Source organism: Sardina pilchardus, chromosome 11, assembly GCF_963854185.1.
Source record: "Sardina pilchardus chromosome 11, fSarPil1.1, whole genome shotgun sequence".
In the NCBI taxonomy this organism is placed as follows: Eukaryota; Metazoa; Chordata; class Actinopteri; order Clupeiformes; family Clupeidae; genus Sardina; species Sardina pilchardus.
This window is the reverse complement of record NC_085004.1, coordinates 22015831-22035830: the sequence shown is the minus strand read 5'-3', so window position 1 is coordinate 22035830 and position 20000 is coordinate 22015831. Positions and strand designations below refer to the sequence as shown.

General features: G+C 49.7%; 1 protein-coding gene across 4 annotated transcripts in view; it reads left to right on the top strand.

Annotated features, from left to right (window-relative positions):
• gse1b (Gse1 coiled-coil protein b) overlaps nt 1–20000 on the top strand; it is a 184700-nt gene that overhangs the window by 131206 nt on the left and 33494 nt on the right. The window contains exons 1-2 of one of the 4 annotated variants that reach the window (XM_062548920.1): nt 1311–1466; nt 17474–17671. In XM_062548920.1, the coding sequence (XP_062404904.1) occupies nt 17476–17671 (196 nt within the window). In that variant the 5' untranslated portion in view covers nt 1311–1466; nt 17474–17475. Of the gene's footprint in view, nt 1–1310; nt 1467–13235; nt 13601–17473; nt 17672–20000 lie in introns of those variants that run through there. The other 3 variants (XM_062548918.1, XM_062548921.1, XM_062548923.1) reach the window with 3 other exon arrangements.

The following is a 20000-nucleotide window of genomic DNA, read 5'->3' as shown; positions in this document are numbered from 1 at the left end:
AGGTCAGCCATTTTGATCTCTGGCTGTTTGTTCTCTGTCTCTCTCTCTCTGTCTGTCTGTCTGTATGTCTATTTTTCTCAGAAGATTCCAAGAATGTAGTCTGTTTGTTTTCTTGGTTATATGTAGTCTGAGTTTAAGAGTGTTTTTATTATTTTATTTTTATTTTTTTACACTAGACTGAGTATGCCAGGTACACTCAACATAAGGTCATGACTAATGGTAAACATTGCAGATGAACTGATGGATGATCTTTTGGGCCAAAAGCAAAAGCTCAGCAGTGCGTAGGTCGAGACATTAGTCATTGAGAAAAAAAAATACTTTTTTTCTCAGAGGGAATTTGTCGTTAAAAAGACTTGTTTGAGTAACATGACATGCTACAACACCTACTTCCTTTAGCAGCGCTTCCTGAGTGTCTACCTCAAGGAACTTGTAGACCGGGGATACACCTATCATTCACAACCAGGAACGCTGAGGCTGTTTTTTTCTTCTTTCTTTTTGAACTTCCCCTCTGGCTATAATCCAGGATGCTTAGCCTACTGGCTTGCTATCAGCAAACGGGATCTTTTTCACTCAAAGGCCAGGGTGTCAGTGTAACCAATTAAGCTCCCACAGTAAGCCTAGGCCATCACTCTCAGTAAAATCCATTTTTAATTATGGCTTTCAGCTTTAATATGCATGCATTGCCTTGGCCATAGTATTTTTTTTTTGCTGAGATTATTGTTTTGACTTTTAATCTAATTGATGAAAGTCGCAGCGTGAATGATGCCGTTTTTACATAGGGAGATCTTTACATAGCCTATTGCTTCCTTGAGTGCCAGTCATTTCTGAGCCAAAAAGCTGCAAGCTTTGCACTTGGTGGGTGGCTGGCCCCTGGTGGTGGCTTGCATAAATGTCTCGTTTCCGGTTTCAACCTTCTATTTATCCAATTAATTCACATTTGAGAGAATAATAAAGTAGTTGGGATTTTCTTTTTTTGTCGTTGTGAGTCGTGGTAAGATAATTTTTTTAATTACTATTTTTTCACAATTTTCTTTGTTTAACAATTTATTGAAATAAATTCGCCTGCAAAATAGTTGCATGTGCGATACAACAAGCGCGTCCGCCTATTAAAATGTATCTTACAATGGAGGCTATTTCCATCTATTGTCATCGTCATCTTCGGAATTTGTAACATAGCTCTTCAATTCCTATTCATGGGGTCGGTAACAATGTGCGGTCAGTCCCCCCGGGGGCGTGACGGTCGAGCAGGTGCTCGTCTCCCCGTCCCCCATAGGCAGGAAGCCCCACCTCTTCGCTGGGTAGCCGGCGGTTCCAGTGTGGCCTTGCGTCGAGGCAGCAGAGCTTTTTCTTGTGGTCACAAAGTACAGCTTACCCCCCCACGGAGCATTAAAAAACGATGGATATTTGTTTTAACATTTACTGGGATTGCTAAACCAAGATCAGAAATCAGCCTACATTGTTTTGCGGTAAGTTGTTTCCTTTTGATGACACTCGCTATAGATAGCCGACTCTAGTTTCCGTTCTTAAAACCATAAGCTTTCCTAAACGGACAATAATCTCGCTGAGGAATCGATTGTAGAAGTAGCGAGTTCGAAGCATTCTGTGATATGAGTAAAGGGAACGTTTAATCATTTCGGTCGTGGTTTATTATTGGATTCGAGGAAATGTGTTTTGTGGAGTTTAATTAGTATAGGCTAACGTTACATCAAGTGGTATTCGTTATTGGTAAGAATTTCTTTAAGAAAACAAGAAAGCCGCAACGTTGATTTGTTTATTAAACTTGGGGGAATGTTTTGTTGGTTGTTTTGCTTTTGTTTGTGGTTTTGAATCAACCTACCTAATTAAACACCGAAAACACATTCATTTTCATCCAGCTATGAAATGTATACCAGCAACAATGAATTAATTGTGACTAAGACTATTCACTCATTCGGAACCTGCGTTGAGCGAGTTTATTTAGCTGAATATGGGGTGACGAAAGCTCTTAAATGGCTCGGTGTATGTTTTGAGTGCAAATTCTGAAACCTTTCGGTCACAACCAAGCAAGGGCTCCATACATCGCTGTGCGTCAAAGCAAAATCCGCGTTATCAAGCACGACATATTGCTGGTTAATGAAGCGATGGGTCCATCAAGTAGTGGTGTGATTATTATGGTCTGCTATGCAATTACTATCGTTTCAGATGCATTGGTTAGTTGTGGTTCGTGTGCTGAGTTCTCGTTGAAAATGACTAGGCTATACGGTATCTTCTCATCTTTTTCCTGGTGCGCTTTGTGCCAGACCATAACACTAGTGGCTCCCTCATTGCTGGTGTGTTTTGTTATCTTGTTGTTATCGGAACTTCTGGTAACGCGTTGCCTTGGGCCTCTGTTTAGGTTTACCTTATGGGAAGCACACTGCATAGCGCACATTGTGCACGGACGGCAGGTGTAGAGTGAGAAATCACTTTTCATCCGACGTGCATTCTTCCTTACACGCCGCCGGCCTCGTTACGAGAGCCATGCAGCAGCTGTCTGCCGAGGTGACATGGTACACTGTTTTTTTTTTAACACACAGTCTTGAGACTGAAGGCTTGGGTAAACAGACCCCCCTCTCTCCCAACATCCCCGAACAAACGTAGAGCCAGTTGGGCCGACCTGAAATGCATGCAGTCCACGATTGTTTACGCGTGTGTCGGGGTTATCAAGAGTTGTAAAATGTCGTTATCTGTTAGCCTCTGCTTTAATACCTCGATTGCGCCTCTGATTGGCGTTTGCCACTGTTCCTTGTTTGTTTTGTGTGTCTGTTAAATTGCAGTTTCTGCAGAACTGTTTTACAGGGCGACTTTATTTTTCTAGCAGCAGTGACTTCCCTTATCTATAGTGATGAATGAAAGAATGTTTGGTTTCATAAGACATTACTTTTCTTGGTGTATGCCTCTAGTAGGCTATATCCTGTATCAGTTTTCATTCAGTTGATTTTGATCATTAACTCCACGTTGTGTCAATGGCCTCTTGACAGTTCCTACATTGTTGGAGACCTGTATATTACACATCAAAGTGCATGGAGGCCACTGTTAGGTTCTGTGTCTGCGGTGGTGACTGTTTGTCAGTTACTAAAAGCAGCTGCGAGCACTAAAAGGGCCATTAGGTTGGCCCCTCCGAGGTCTTGCCCATGTTTACATAGGCAGCTTAAAGCAAAAAAAAGGTCACCCACTTTTTTTGCATATTTTTATCACCAATCAAATGTGCTGAAAGCCACACTGGGTGGCAAGGGTTCCAACGTACCGCCCTGGGTTTGAATTTGTTTTACATACTTGTCATGTAGAGAGAGAGTGAGAGCATAGCTCATTTGCCTGTGCTGAGCTGTGAATTTGACTATACCACGAAAACGAAGCACAGTCCTTCGTGGGTCCTTTCCTGAAATTGCATAGAGCAGCGTTCCGGGGTCCCTTGGAGGCAAGCTGTTGTTGGTGCTCCGTCACAGAAGCAAGCAGCTGGGACTTGCTTGGTGATAGGGATCAGTGAGATTCAAGATGGAGGACTCCTGTGCAATTGAGCTTTCTCTCTCTCTCTCTCTCTCTCTCTCTCTCTCTCTCTCTCTCTCTCTCTCTCTCTCTCTCTCTCTCTCTCTCTCTCAGCATGGTCATTTTTATTTCCTTGTCCTTTAACTCCATTGAGAAGTAAGTGTGTTGTGGGTGTGCAGCCTCTAGCACCAGACGGGAGCGTGCCTTCTCCAGGCGCCTGTGTTGCGCTGTGCTATGTTGTGCTGGGGTTGTGCTGGGGCTGGCTGTCGGGTGACTGATATGGCTGTTGTATAAAGCATGAAAATAAACAGGAAGTAGGCGAGCAGCTGTGTAAACGCCTCGTAAACCACCTGTCTGCAGAAGGCCGTTAGACACCACAGTTTTTCTTTTCTTTTTTCTCTGTTCATTCTTCCCTCCATCACCCACCTCCCCCCACAAACACGCAGAGAAACACACACACACACACACACACACACACACATACACACACACACACTCATACACATTCACAGACACACTCTAACAGTGTTAGGAGGTATCAAGGGCTTCCCCAGTGGCCTCCTGACCCTCTTCACTTGTTTGTTCCTCCTTTGAGATACTTCTTCACACAAACTCTTTTTTTGGGTGATAAAGGCTGTAGGCCTCCTTCTGCATGCGCTCTAGCATGCTGATGTGTAATTTTAGTTTTTTTTTTCTTTCTCATATGCATCGTAAGACGATATTGAAATGGTCGCAGAACAGGCGACAAAATACTGTGGAATGCTTCCACATACACAGACTTGATATGCTTTTGCTGAAATTCAGTTCGCCTTGTTCTGACTCCATATTCAGAGGGTTGAAGAGATGGTGATCCAGAGTGTTGTGTAAGGGTCATTTTCAGCAAGTTAGACCGAGGCTAATTTACCAGGATTATTGGCCCTTTATGAGACTGTTACTACACTGAAACCTACATCATCATCAAAAGTTCTTGATATTTTAAGTGATGGCAGGACCTTATCCACCCACACTTCTCCATCCTGTGTGTGTGTGTGTGTGTGTGTGTGTGCGAGCGTACACATAGATGTGTGTGAGTCCACGCCACACAGCGTGGGCGGAAACAGGAAAGACCAGCTTGGCAAGATGCTCCAGTGCCTGTTCCGCGATGACAGGACTGTCTACATCACAGAAACACGCACAACATCCCTGTACACACACACACACACACACACACACACAGACAAACACCCACACACCTCTACATGTTTGCATTCCATCCACACGATTTCACCCTCTCCTGTTAATACCAGCCTCTCGAGCCGTACCGTCCTTCCCTCTCCACACAGTCTGAATTACCAACCCCTTTGCCAGGCTCTGGGGGGCTCGGCACAGACCCAGAACTGAACAAAACATCCGAAACGAGCCACAGAGAGCGCACAATGATGACCGCCCATCTCCTTCAAATTAGCCTTCGCCGTGGCCTATAGCAGCAGCAGCAGCAGCACCAGCTGCCATCAGATGTTATCGGTGACACTCGAGCGGCCCGAACATGCCCCTGCCATTCAGCCGGCTCGGTGGCCGCTCGCGCGCGCGGCCTGTACGGGAGACGGTGCCAGCGCGGCTCCACTCTTTAACCTGTCAGGAGAGATCTCCTGCGCCCGCCCCGCGTCAGTCGCACGCTTCGCCACCCTCACCTTTAATCGCGAAACCGGCCGCTATCTGCTATCCGCCCCGTCTGCCCGTCGTCGACGCAATACAGGTATCTCGCGTCGTAAAAAATAAAAGAACAAAAAAAAAACAGTGCAACTACAGGGAAGTAAATGGTTGTCGGTTGAGGCCTGTTGCGGGTGACTGATAAGGGTGTGTTTGTTTGTTTTCTGAGCGCCCATATGGTGTCAAGCCTCTGTGAGAGGGGAGGTCCTCGTCTCGTAAATAAACGGCCCCGATGACACATCAGAGTACTACGGTGTTGAGTGTGTCAGCAAGAGAGAGAGAGAGAGAGAGAGAGAAAGAAAGAGAGAGGGGGATGAAGAGTTGGATTGTGGGTAAGAGGTGGCTGAGGGGGGTGGGGGGGGTTGGAGTAGTATTAGCACCAACTGGCTGTGGCGAGAGCAGAGGGTTCTGGCAGCAGCAGCAGCGGCAGCCCCAGTGCTGGAGAGTCCCTCGCCGAAGTGAAAATTAGAGCGTGCAGAATGGAGCAACAGTGTTTGACAGTAGCTGGCCTAATCCCCTCGGAGCTGATAAGCAGTGGCTAAACAAACCTAGCACAAGCTACACTGAAGCGAGAGATAAGAACCCCGAACAGCACACACACACACACACACACACACATGCGGGCACATACAAGCGCATACACTAGGCATACACTCGCCCAGATAGACAGGCTCTCACACAAACCACACACAGCCTTATCACCCACCAGCTTGTAGAAACACACAGCAAAGTTCACAAAGCCCTTGGCGGAGAGCTTGTGTGCTGAGTGTGTTTGAGCGTATGTGTGTGTGTGTGTGTGTGTGTGTGTGCTCGTGTGGTTGTGTGTGCGTGTGTGTATGTGTGTGAGTGAGTGAGTGTGTGAACACACAACAGTGTTTTATTTTTTCTCTTTTCTTTTTCTAAATCCTGCCAGCGTGTCAGAGTGCACACACTCACAGCGTAGCGTTTGAAGTCGGCCGGCCACCACTGGGCAGTTGAACCCGAGGCCGTGGCGTGGCGCGGCCATTAAAGTGCAGTATCAATCACAGCTAATTTCCCCCCTCAAATAATTAAACTGCGCTCCTCTCATTTCATCGGCAGCCTCCCAGGCAGTTGCCAGCAGTTCATTTAGGATCATTTCCAGACTCCAGGGAGTTCAGACTCCCTCAGGCTGGCAAGGGGCCAGGGTGGAGCCCCACCCCACCCTATGGGACACTCCGCCTGTCTGGGGTCTACTCGTGTGTGTGTGTGTGTGTGTGTGTGTACGTTCTGTATATATACAGTATAGAAGTACTATATAGTATTACTGACTGGTAGGGTGGACTAAAATGTGTCCATTGATAGGCATATTGCTTAATAGTGTTGTATTATGCAGGCATGCAGACAAGACTACTGTCTTCTTGGTTCTGCATTTGGTGCTGGTGAGCTAGTTCTCAGGAAGACACACACACACACACACATACACAGAGAGAGACAGAGGCATACACACACAGAGGGAGAGTGATGGAGGTTGGGAGGTCTCTGCAGGGTGAACAAACAGGAGAAAGCCTTCATTATTAACTGCCTGGAAGTGCCACGAGCAGCTGCCAGATCAGCTGAATGTCATATGGTGTGTGTGTGTGTGTGTGTGTGTGTGTGTGTGTTTGAGCTGTATGTGTGTGTGCCCTCTTGTTTATTTGTGCATGGATTAAGGCAGTGGCATAGCTAAAATACCTTGCATGCATTCTCCTCCCTCTCCAGCAGTATTTAACGGTCTAATGCCTGTTGTTGTGTGTACCCACATTCACAGCCAGCCAGGGCACAAGTGCCTTTTCACTACAATACCCAGAATTCTCTTCCAGTTATTCTGCTTCCCTGACCAGGCGGCTGAATGCTTGGCAAGCTCTTGCTGTCATTGGTTGAGGTAAACACACAGCCTGGCCTTTGTTGGGGCGAGTGCTGCTCTTATTCCTCAGTCAGGGCAGCTATTGTCTCTGTGCATAAATGAGCCATTCCAGCCATCATTCATTACTCTGTAGGAGCTCTCTCTCTCTTTCTCTGTTTCTCTCTCTCTTTCTCTTTCCCTCTCTCTCTTTCTCTCTCTCACACACACACTCTCTCTCTCCCTCTGACACACACAGTTTCACTGCTTCCCCACACATTCTCAGTATAAAGATTTGTGTATCTCCTGTGTCATTGTGGTCTCCCCTCCCTTTTTGTATGCACACACACACACACGCACACACACACACACTCATCTCCCCCCACCCCCACCTCTGGTTGTCATGTGTTGAGGAAGCAGCCAGGCTACTAGTCTGTAATTGGGGCGTGTGTGACTGAGAGGGAGCATTTGTGCATGTGTGTGTATGTGGATATGTGTGTGTGTGTGTGCGTGTGTGTGTGTGTGTGTGTGTGCGTAGCGCCAGCGCCAGTGCACATACATTTGTGCGTACATGTGCATCTATGTGTGTGAGCGCATGCATCTGTGTATGTGTGTTCTGTCTGTGTGTGTCCAGGGCTTTGGCAGCATCCATGTGTGCTTGTATGTGTGTGTGTGTGTGTGTGTGTGTGTGTGCATGTGTGTGTGTGTGTCCATGGTTCTGGCAGCGGCTGGGACTGGAGGTAATTATCAGCCGGCAGGCAGCATCAGAGCTGTGATTAGCAGTGGCTCTTCACCCGCTAATGCAGGAGGCACACAGGGCAGGAGCTGCGCTCTGCCACCCAGCACAGGGACACGCAGATAGCCAGAGCCAGGCCACAGAGAGAGAGAGAGAGAGAGAGAGAGAGAGAGAGAGAGAGGGGGAAGAGAGAGAGAACAGAGGAAAGAGAAGAGAGAGAGAAGAGAGAGAGGTGGAGAGAGAAAAGAGAGCAGGGAGAAGGAGAACCATGTCCGTGCACAACACCTTACACCCCTAGAATAGCGCATGGCGAAGCCATTGGTATTGATGCATTGGTTTTGATTAGCATTTATAGCTCTCTCTTACACACACACACACACACACACACACACACACATGCTCACACGCACACTCCCTTTCTCTCTCACACACACGCATAGTCAATCTCACAGTGAATCAGCGTTTGAGTTGTAGGTAGGAGCTGATGAGAGGGAGGGGAGCAGCAATGTCATAACTCTGCCCTCATTAGGGAAATAGGTACACTGGTGCTTTTGGTAGCTGGCTAGCAGCGCACTGGCGCTTTTTTAGAGTGTGAAAATAAAACAAGGCTGATCATTATGGAAAACTGTACTCCTCAGTAGTTTCTGCCTCCGCGTGTTTTATGTGGTTTGGACGAGGGTTTTCCCTCAAGCGTGCAATGAAATATGAGCTTAAATTAGCAGAACGGAGAGAATTAAGGTACTTAGTATATTGCTCTGTCGTAAAATGGCATGAACCCCACTGAGAATGTTGGACAAGTTACACCGTGTGAGTGAGTGAAAGAGAGAGAGGGGAATGAGAGGAAAGAGAGGGAGACAGGGGGAGAGATAGAGAGAGAGAGAGAGAGAAAGAGAGGGAGGGATAGAGAGAGAGTCAGGCAAGATGATGGGCTGCATATGGACAGGGCAGACCCAGAAGCAGGTGTGGTGGCCAGGCTTGAAGCCCGTTCGGCCCAGTCCCTGGCCAGCTCTCTGGGTCTTTTGCCGGCTGGACTCCCAGCCCCCTCTCCAGCACCTCCAGCACAGAGGGGGGGACACAGCGCCAAGCCGGCCCACAGAAGGAGCACATGGGCCAGGGTAGCCATGCTAAGTCTGGGCCACTGTCCCCTATAGAGGTAATGGGGATGGCAGTAGTGCATTGAGATTACTCGTGTACGTCTGTGTGTGTGTGTGTGTGTGTCCGTGTGTGTCGTCTTGGTTGTCACATGGTGGTCTTGTGTTTTCACAAATGTGGCTTTAATGAAAAGCTCCCTCCCCCACCCTTTCCCTCTCTCTTGACACACACACACACGGTGACCACTCTCCTCTGCAACATGTACACAAACACACTCCCCTCGCGTGCTTGAGGAGGCATGATGAGAAGTGCTGCTCCATCATCAACAGCACGCAGGACTCAGCAGTGTGTGGGCTGTGTTGTGAAACACCCTCCTCTTTTCTGAAGGCAGACCTCCCTAGTGTGTGTGTGTGTGTGTGTGTGTGTGTGTGTGTGTGTGAGAGATGTAAGGGTAGAGCCCCTGCTGCTGCTGAAATAGGGAAAATACAGCCCTTGCTAATGGAGACACAGCCATACAAGTCTTTTAAATTATCGGACTTACGTGGACCAGTGTGTGTGTGTGTGTGTGTGTCAGTCTGGTTGGTTCATGAGTTTCACTGGCCATTGGTGGATAGAGAGTTTTTGTGTGATTTTCTGTGTGCGTGTGTGCGTGTGTGCGTGTGTGCGTGTGTGCGTGTGTGCGTGTGTGTGTGTGTGTGTGTGTGTGTGTGTGTGTGTGTGTGTGTGTGTCGGGGGTCAGGAGAGAGTGGGAAGGGACTCGGCTGTACGCTGGGCAGTAATGGCTCCCCTGCTGTCGGCTGCAGCTCTTTAATGGAGCTGGATACAAGCCTGGGGTGTAATGACAGAGTACAGGAAGGCAGAGATGTGAACTGCACACACACACACTCATACACACTCACTTTCATACACACAAACACACTCTCTTTCTCTCACACACACACACACGCTGTCTCTCTGTCAGATACACACTTACTCTGACTCTGCTCTCTAGTCAGACACCTTACTCTCTGCCCAGTGTCCACATACACACAAACTCACACAGATATTTTCCTTTGATGTGTCACTGTGTGTGAATGTGTTTGGAGGCTGTCTGCACTTCAAGGGGGAAAGGATGGATATGTCTCTCCTCTCTCTCTCTCTCTCTCTCTCTCTCCTCTCTCTCTCTCTATCTCTATCCCTCTCTCTCTATCTATCTAACTCTCTCTCTCTATCTCTCTTTATGTCCCTCTCTATCTCTCTTTACCCCTCCCTCTGTCTCTCTCCCCCCTGGTCAGGTAGAGTGATAGGAGGGTGAATTACAGCAGATAGCCACATGCTCTTCTTTTAACAAGCTGATAGGCAAATCTCTTCCTGGTTAAAGATTAACTGCCTGGAAAGCCTCCCTGCATTTTCTCAACAGTGGACCAGGTCACAGCGGAGCCAAAGGGATTTACTCACTCTGTGTGTGTGTGTGTGTGTGTGTAAAAGGCTTATCAACAGACAGATGTCTCAACACATACCACACTCCGGTGTATACTGTACAGTGGGAGTGTATGATTGGGTTAAAGCATGTTTGTGTTTTCAGAAAAGTGTTCATGTGTTTGTGTGTACACACATTCTCTGACGACAAAGGCTGTCATTGCTAGTCAGTGAACTTGTTGTTGTTGTTGTTGTTGTTGATGTTGATGTTGAGACCACAGGCTCAGAGTGAGGGATCTGGCTCTGGTCAGTAGAAACGGAGAGTGTGAGATGTGCGGTCATAGAAGTGAGCAGAAGAGTGAAGAGACTCTCAGGACCAGAGGCAGGAGAGCCCTCAGTGTGATAATAACAGGTCCTACAGCTCCCTCTGGTGGAGAAGAGGGAGAACCACAAGAGAACACAGCTACCTCAGGGAAACACACAGAGAGAGAGAGAGGGGGGGAGAGAGAGAGAAAGAGAGAGAGGACCGGAAGAGGGAGGAGAGGAGAGGAGAGATGGGAATGGGGGAAGGGGGACAGGGAGGCCATGTCAGAAGACCTAATCAGGCAGAGGTCAAGAGGGAGAGAGTAGAGGAGGGGAAGGGGGGTGGGGGAGAGATAGTGCTTTGGCGGTTGATTGTGGTCATTCGTCATGTTGTCTGACCGAGAGAGCTCCATGTTGGAGCCACAATGGTGTCGAGTGGTCTTTCTTCCCCGACGTACTCGCATACCTTAGGGATGGATCTCTTTTTTTTTTTTTGTCGGTGTGCGTGTTTGTGGCGTTAGTATCTGTGTGTGTGTGTGTGTGTGTGTGTGTGCATTATTTAATACATTTCACTCTTAGAGGAAGAGGACTCTCCCTCACCAGCTCTTTTTTTTCTGATGTCTGCCCTCTCACTCCCATCTTGTGCTGTGTTCATGCTTGCTTCATTATTGCTCAGTCATGGTGTGTATTTGTGTGCGTGTTGGCTGTCGCTGATTAGATCATTGCGGCTCTCTCAGGGCTATTTTCCCCCTCTCTCTGTTTCCTGCCTCAACAGACTCAAGCCCAGCCACAGAGGCAGCTACACTCTTGGGTTTACACACACACACACAAACACACACACACGCACGCACGCACGCACGCATGCACACACATACACATACACATACACACACACACGCACACACATACACGCACACACACACACACACACACACACACGCATGCATACACATGCGCACACACACACACACACACACACACACACACACACACCACGCCTGGAAATAAAATCTCATATGTAAATAGAATTAAAAAGTCATCTTAAAAATAAATACAGGCTTTCTTTCACCTGCCTCCTGGATACATCTGACAGCTAAAAGACAGTAAAATCCTCCTTTTGATATTTTTCTCTTAACCACATGAGAGAGAAAAGCAGTGCTCACTGAAGCAGTTGCATTAATGGGCTTCATCACTAGGGGGCACTGTACCAGGGACTTTCACATTGTATCCCATTTACTCTCTGCTCCATATAGCCTACACGCTGTGTATCACCAGCTGTACATTCCTGATGGAATGTGTAGTGGATGCATGCCTTGGCCTCCCCTCGGCCTGCCTAGGGACGGGAAGAGACCGTGGAGCTGGGATAGAGGGGAGCACGTGGAAGGTTTAATAGGCTTGTCTGTGTAGCGGTCGTGAGTTTAGTGGGATTGGCCCGCTGGAGAGCGGTGGACTGTGGACCGGAGGTGGGCCACATCAGGGCCAGAAGCGCTGCAGAGTCGGCAGCGGTGGAGACTGACGGCGCCGGCGGCGAGTTTGACACCTGTCTGTCAGCGGCAGGGCGGGCAGAGCAGCCTGATGAGTCACTCCCACCCCTGTCTCATAGATCAAGACTAGCTCAGGTGTTTTATCTGGGAACTCATCTGTGTGTGTGTGTGTGTGTGTATTAGAGGTGAGTGTTTTTTTCCCCCTTGTCACACCCTAGGTGTAAGGATTTTTTATTGTGTGAGTGTAGGTGTGTATGTGCGTGTGTGTGTGTGTGTGTGTGTGCGTCCGTGTGTGTGTGTGTGTGTGTGCGTCCGTGTGTGTGCAAGGTGGGGCGGGGACGTGGGTTTAGTGAGAGGGAGAGGAGGTGGTTGCGGGGCAAGGTCTTAGTAACGGCACGCCAGAACAAGCCTCCACCTCTGCCCAAGGCTCTATCTTTCCTCAGATAGAGACACACACACACACACACACACACACAGTCTGAGAGAGAGAGAGAGAGAGAGAGAGAGAGAGAAAGAGAAAGAGGTGGTGGGGAAAGTGTATGCACGTCACAGTCTTTTAACACCCCGCCCAATGCTCTCTCTCTATCTCCCCCTCTTCTTTTCTGTCTCTCTCTATCTCTCACTCTCTCCATTTCTCTCTCTCTCTCTCTCTCTCTTTCTCCCTCCCTCTCCCCCTCTGCCCCCCTCTTCCAACTTCAAGGGGGTCACTGTGGTCACCAGGGCCATGTGGAAGAGGAGACAGATGACACGCAGGGGCAGCCACCCCCTCTTTCCCTCCCTCCCTCCCTCTCTCCCTCCTTCCCCTCTCCCCCTCGTTCTCTCTTGCTCTCTCCCCCCTCGTTCGCTCTTGCTCTCTCTCTCTCTCTCTCTTGCTCTCTCTCTCTCTCTCTCTCTCTCTCGCTCTCTCACTCCCCCCCTGGCAGCATGTGCATGCCTCTGTTATCTCAGAATGGCTGAGGAATTATAGGTTGAGAGGGGAAGAGGGGGGAGGAGGAGGAGGAGGGGAGGAGGTCATGTGACATTGCAGCAGCTGCTAGGCTGAGAATTTCTGTTTTCACTAGGCGAGAGAGAGAGGAGGGAGAGAGAGAGAGAGAGAGAGAGAGAGAGAGGAAGAAAGAAAGAAAAAAGAGAGAGAGAGGAGGGTGAGAGAGCGAGAGAGAGGAGGGCGAGAGAGCGAGCGAGAGAGAGAGAGAGAGGGTAAGGGAGGGAGGGAGAAAGAGCAAGCTAGTGAGTGAGTGAGCAAGCACGAGAGAGAGAGGGGGAGATAGGCAGAGCGAGCGTGTGTGTGTGTGTGGTGTGTTGCTTTGTTAGATAAGCTCCAAACGGTCTTTGTGAAGAGGGAGCGACGGAGCGCGAGGGACCTACAGAGAGAGAGAGAGAGAGAGGGAGAAAGAGAGAGAGAGAGAGAGAGCGCGAGCGAGAAACGGAGGAAGAAAGAGAAACAGGGAAGAGGAGAGGAGGAAAAAAATGGTGTTTCCCTTGGCTCTCTTGAAGCGCGGGGCTTGGCTGAAGATGCAGCGATGGGAGACAGAGGCAGCTCCAGTCCTTTGTGCAGTAAGCAGACGCCGCTTTTTTCGTCCTTTACTCTGAGGGGGGTCCTCGTTTTGTGTGTGTGTGTGTGTGTGTGTGGAGAGAGCGAGGGGTGGGGTGGTGTGTGTGTGGTGGTGGTGGTGGGGGGGGGGGGGGATTTGACGAGAGTGTTTTATTGCTGTGGCTGAAGCTGGCTTGACCAGGCACTGAACATTTGCTGTCTGAACATTTGCTCCCGTGCCGTTTCAGAGAAGTTCTTTTTTTCTCTCTCTCTCGGCTTTTCTCCGAGAACGGGTGTCAGGGGTTGTGAGGCGGTTTCTCACAGCGTTTGTCAGCTACTGTGTGTGTGTGTGTGTGTGTGTGTGTGTGTGTGTGTCACTGTGAAATTGTGGGTTATTCTCTGTGTGCTTCAGCTCTGGGAAAGGGTGCTCGTGGTGGCTCTTTCCCATCCACAGAGTGCCTGTGTCATTCATTGTGTGTGTGTGTGTGTGTGTGTGTGTGTGTGTTTGTGTGTTTCAGTTAGTGTGGGTGGTGGGAGTGTGTGTGTGTGTGTGTGTTTGTGTATTTTGTAATTCTTAGCTACAGGGTTGAGGAGTTGTGGAGAACGCACAAGCTCTCTCTACATGTTAGATACAACAATAGTGCTTGTTTTCCTCTCTCTCTCTCTCTCTCTCTCTCTCTCTCTCTCTCTCTCTCTCTCTCTCTCTCTCTCTCTCTCTCTCTGTGTGTGTTACAGTCTCTGGGGTGTCCTTTTGAATGAATGATCAGGGTCTTGGATAGTTCCGAGTTGCTATTCTTTCGCAGTAATGTGTGATTATGATGACTATAAGCAGCTGTGTGTACTGTGTGTATAATTGTGTGTGTGCGCGCATGTGTCTGTGTAATGTAATGGTTGTGTGTGTGAGTGATCGTGTGTGTGTTTATTGTTATTGGCTCCCCTGTGAATGAGTGATCTGTGTCAAGTAGTTAGTGCCTCCTTACAGTAACTTTATTACTGTGTGTGTGTGTGTGTGTGTGTGTGTGTGTGTGTGTGAGTGAGCATGTGGGGGTCGAATTGACAGTCTAGCAGCAGTAGTGGCATTGTTAATTTCATTATTAATTGCTCTAGGGGGTTCAGGCATAGTGCACTGGGTGAAACGGAGGTTAGCCCCATAGTGTTGGGGAAACGGCACCTTCCCCACCAGTCACACACAGCAAACACAGGCACACACACACACACACACACACACACACACACACACACACACACACACACAGACAAGCACAAACAGAAAACAGGCTGTACTTCCCTCAACAGCGACCTCACAAACAGCACCCTTAGCCAACTCTTCAGCAGCCTGTAAGAAGTGAGAGAAGAATGACTAATTCATTCGTTCTCTCTCTCTCTCTCTTTCTCTCTCTCACTCTCTTTGTCTTTGTTTGTTTTTCTTTTTATCCTTTTATCTTTGTTAACCTCACTGCCCCAGAGGGCTCCTCCTATATTAAGCACTAAGTGAACTGATCCTAACTCGGACCAATTGGCAACCACACATGGAATCAGCCTGGCCAAAGACGTGGTGGTGTTGGTGTGTGTGTGTGTGTGTTCGTGTGTGTGTGTGTGTGTGTGTGTGTGTGGCTTGACCCTGCCATGACCTCATTCTGTGTGTATGTGTGTGTGTGTGTGTGTGTGTGGCAGCTCGTTAACTGTGCCAGTGTGTGACAGCAGTGCAGTGAGCTTCGGGGCGCATGTGCAACGCGAGGCTCAGGGATTCCGCCTGGCTTGTGGCGTTGGTGTCCCCTTACACACCAGTCCTCTCCAGAGCTCGGTGCCAACGCCCGTAAATCCCACACCCCAAAAAAGACGTGTGTGTGTGCGTGTGTGTGTGTGTGAGGGGGAGGTAGGTGGAAAAATGTCCATGCAGCAGCTTGGGTCACTCAACGTGTCAGATGTAGAGATGAGAGGAGGACAGCAGGGGAGGATAGAGGAGGAAAACAGAAGGAAGAGGAGGGAAGAGAAAGACGAGAAGAGAAGAGGAGAGAAGAAGGGAGGAGAGGAGAGGAGGGCTTAGAGTAGTGTGCGTTCCAGACTCGTTGTTCCCACCTTACCTCACCTCAAACCACCTCTGCTCTGCCTCACTCAAGGTCTCCAAACCTGGAAATCCATGTGTGTGTGTGTGTGTGTGTGTGTGTGTGTGTGTGTGTGTGTGTGTGTGTGTGTGTGTGTGTGTGTGTGGGAGAGTGTGAGTGTTTGTCTCTTTTCGGCCAATCTGTACTGGGGAACCCCCTGTCTCGGGAAAAGAGTACACATTTTCACAATTTACGCTGGGGGAAGCCCCCAGTGTTTCATGGAAGGCAGTTCTTGGATCAGTGTTTCTCAATGTGCTCCCCCAGAAGTTGGCAGCTGTGCTGATGTGTTGTTCACTCTCTCCATCTGAAATGAGCCACAGGTCGGAGATGCATTCATTCGTGATGTATTCAGACTGTCGGTTTGACTGAAGCTGTGTTACTCACAGTGCGAGTAGAGTCATGAGAAATGTCAAGTCACTTTTGTTTGTGTGGTAGCGCTAGCTGCGGATGCTAACCCTGGGTTATGAACAACTGTTAAACATGTAAACCAGCTCATTGCCATAGCTACTGCCACAGACTTGATCCTCTGTCAGCGTAGCATGCAAAGCCCACAGACACACGCCATAATTATGGTTTAGGACTGTAGGCAAACTCGTCTGGTAAAGTCTATTGAATCACCATATTAGCGAACAGAAACCGAGACCTAACCATTCCACAGAACTAACCACACCGTGAATCTCTTCTGGCAGGAACTCACACCCATCTTTGATAGACATGATAACCTAGCCATCTGACAGACAGACCAGCACAAGCTCCCCCTGACCTGCCATATCGCCCCACACCAGCAGGAAGTGTGCTGGTCAGTGTCGGTGGTGTGGAGGCATGGTCAGAGCTGACCGAGATTGCTTCACCGTCCCATGACCAAGTGTGCTAAATGCTAGTGTCCTGAGGAGCTCTGAGCTTGGGGTGGGATGGGGGGCGGGGGGGGGAGGAGTAGAGAAGCATTTGTCACATTGCATCACTGTGGCAGCAAGGTGATTGGGATGGCAGTGTGTGTGGTGGCGGTGATGGTGATGGTTATGATGATGATGATGATGATGATGATGGGATGATGATGATGATGATGACGATGATGATGAAGATGATGGGGTGATTGTGACAGCCGTGGCAGTGGCTATCGTTATGATAGCGATAGCTGTGCAAGCAGTGAGGCTAATGTGTCCTGTCTGGCGCTGTCAGGCTGTTGGGTGGGAATATGACGTGTGTGTGTGTGTGCGCGGTGTTGTCTGTGTGTGTGTGTGTGTTTGTGTGAGGCAGGCTGAGCAGGGCATGGCTTGGTTGCCGTTGGAACAAAGGCCCTGCTGGATGCGTGCTGGCTGCGTGCCTCTTTGGGATGGGCCGCCTGACCCTGGGCATCACCTCTGACCCCACACCCACAGCTGTCACTCTGTGTGTGTGTGTGTGTGTGTGTGTGTGTGTGTGTGTGTGTGTGTGTGACTGTGCGTCTGTCTGTGTGTGTGTGTGTGTGTATTAACAGCTTGGACACACACACATGTATGAGTATGTGTGTGTGTGGCTAGACTGTGGGCCTTCTTAGAAAAGCACAATCACACACAGTGTGTGAGCCTGTAACCCCGGGGCTAGTTATTCACTGCGTGACTCAATACTGACTGACCTGTCTGAGTGACTGACTCCCTCTGCGGCTGACTGTGCTCTGGTGACGACGCTAATAGACTATAACACACCCCCTCACATCCTGTGCCACTCATCTTTTCCCTCTCTTTCTCTCTCTCTCTCTCTTTCTCTCTCCCCCTCTTTTTTTTGTTTGCCCCCCCCTCTCTTTTCCTCCAGGCATGAGCCATGAGCCAAAGTCACCTTCCTTAGGAATGATCTCGACGGCAACGCGCACTACGGCAACGGTCAGCCCCTTGACTCCGTCGCCCCTCAACGGCTCCATCGTGCCCAATGGCAGTCCGGCCGCCCAGTCGGCCCACTCCGGATTCGCCGCAGCCCTCCGCAAGCTGGCCAAGCAGGCCGAGGAGCCCAGAGGTGCGTCCCCCCCTTTACCAACCCTGACCCTGACCCTTCACCTTTAACCCTCGACCCCTTCCACACACCCCCCTCACCCCTCCACACACCCTTCCACCACTCCATCCTGAAACAGCTGTCCCAGGACACCGGCATCTTTTGTGGCTAGCGGCTGGCCTTCCTCCATCCTTCTCTCTCTTTCTCTCTCTCTGCTAGCTCTCTCTCTCTCTCTCTCTCTCTCTCTTTCTCTCTCTCTCTCTGTCTCTTCCTATCCCCTGTCTCTCTTCCGGAGGAGTGGAGGATGCGCGCGGGGGTTAAGATGGCTGTCAGTGTCTCTCTTTTCGGAGTCGCTAATAGCCCCTTAAGTGGTATTCACACTGGATTGAATTAAGCGGAGTCTCCAGGGAGACTTGGCCCAGGGGGAGGGGAGGTGGAGGGGGGGGGGAGTGGAGCGGGCCCTGCTCAGTGACCCACTTAAAGGCCTGCCTGGCTCTCTGGCTGCCTCGCTGGCTGGATGGCTGGGTTGTTTACCGTGGCATTGCTCCCTCAGCAGGTCCTGACCGGACCTTGACGAGAGGCCAGAAGAGGTTTGCTGGTGCTTATTGGGGTGCTGTTTTCATCTGATTCGGGGCGAGATGAGTCCGTAGAGAGAGGCTCTCCGAGCCGGATATCCTTCCCCTTGTCTCATCTCCTGACAGTGTGGCGGGTGTGAGCCTGGTGAATGGGGCTGGAGGTGGTCATCTGTGATTAGGGGTCAGAGCAGAGTGGGCAGTGGTGGCCTGGAGCTCGGCTGACCATTATGTTTCAGAAACGGGGTTGTCTAGGTGCTGCAGCAAAGTACAGTAGTAGCGGTAGGCAGATTATTTTTGTGCTCATTTTTGTCTTTGTGCGAATGTGTGTTTATCTGTGTGTATGCGTTTATATATGTGAGTGTGTGTGTGTGTGTGTGTGTGTGTGTGTGTGTGTGTGTGTGTTCGAGAGAGTGCTCGGGTCGCTGGTTCAGCTGTTCCAGTCATGGTCCAGGAGCGCATAGAAAAGCCTCATCAGAATGGAAGGCTCTCTCACCCTCTTTTTGTGTGTGTGTGTGTGTGTGTGTGTGGGTGTGTGTGTGTGTGTGTGTGTGTGTGTGTGTGTGTGTGTGTGTGCTCTGTGAGCTCAGGGCTCAGTCAGGCGTGGGTGTAAAGGGCAGGGGTCTGCTCTGTGAACTGCAGGCAGACTAAAGGAAATAAACAACCCTCCCCCTGTTAGGACTTACTGGAGCCTAGTCAACGGCTCCTGCATCACCCTCAACCACTCTGTGTGTGTGGCTGTGTGTGCGTGAGACTGTGTGTCCACTGTGTGTGTGTGTGACTGTGTGTCCACAGTTAAAACAAAACAATATGAGGAATCCGTGTGTGTGTGTGTGTGTATGTGTGTGTGTGTGCCCCCATCTGGTTGTCTGTGATGAGTGAATGCAGTGGCTTTGTGTTTACTGCATGCCAGTCTGCTTTGGAAGTGAGTGTGGATGTTGGTATGCACCACTGACCACCAGACACTAGTGCGAGCGTGCGTGTGTGTGTGTGTTAGGCGCTCTTCCTCTATACCACCTCATGCCCTAAGCCCTTTCGTCTAAACAAGCTCTCTCCAGGGGACCCACTGATAATGTTGACAAGCAGACTGGGGGGCCTGCAATCCCCCCTACACACACACACACACACACAGAGTCAGTCACCAACCTCTAAGCTTAAGGCTGTGTGTGTTGAAGGGGTGGGGGTGCTCAGGTCTGGCCCATCAGCAGAGGGTGTGTGTGGGGGACACAGCAGGATTGAGTTAGTACCTCCACCCAACCACAGCGGCTCCGGACCCCTGGAGAGACTCCCAGCAGAGAGAGGAGCACTGGTCTCCATCACACACCGTCATATCACCACACGCACACACACACACACACACACATACACACACAGACACAGACATACACATGCACATGCACACAGAGAGAGAGAGACACACACACACACTCACACACACTAACACACACACACACACACACACACACACACACACATATAGAGAGAGAGAGACAGATGCACACAGAGGCAATCAACTCTTGCTCTAGCTTCCACCTCCAGACATAGTTGAGCGGTTCCTGCCCTCCCTCTCTCCCTCCCTCTCTCACTCTTTCTGTCTCCCTCCATGGATGGATTCCTTTATCTGTTTCTTCAGCCATTTGTCGCCCTCTCTCTCCATCCCTCTCTTTCTATCTTTCTCTCCCTCTATCTATCTCTTTTCTCACTCTCTCTGTCTCTATGTGTTAATCGAACTGTGTCAGTGGAAAGAGAGCACTGCTTGTACTTATTCTCCCCTCCCTCTC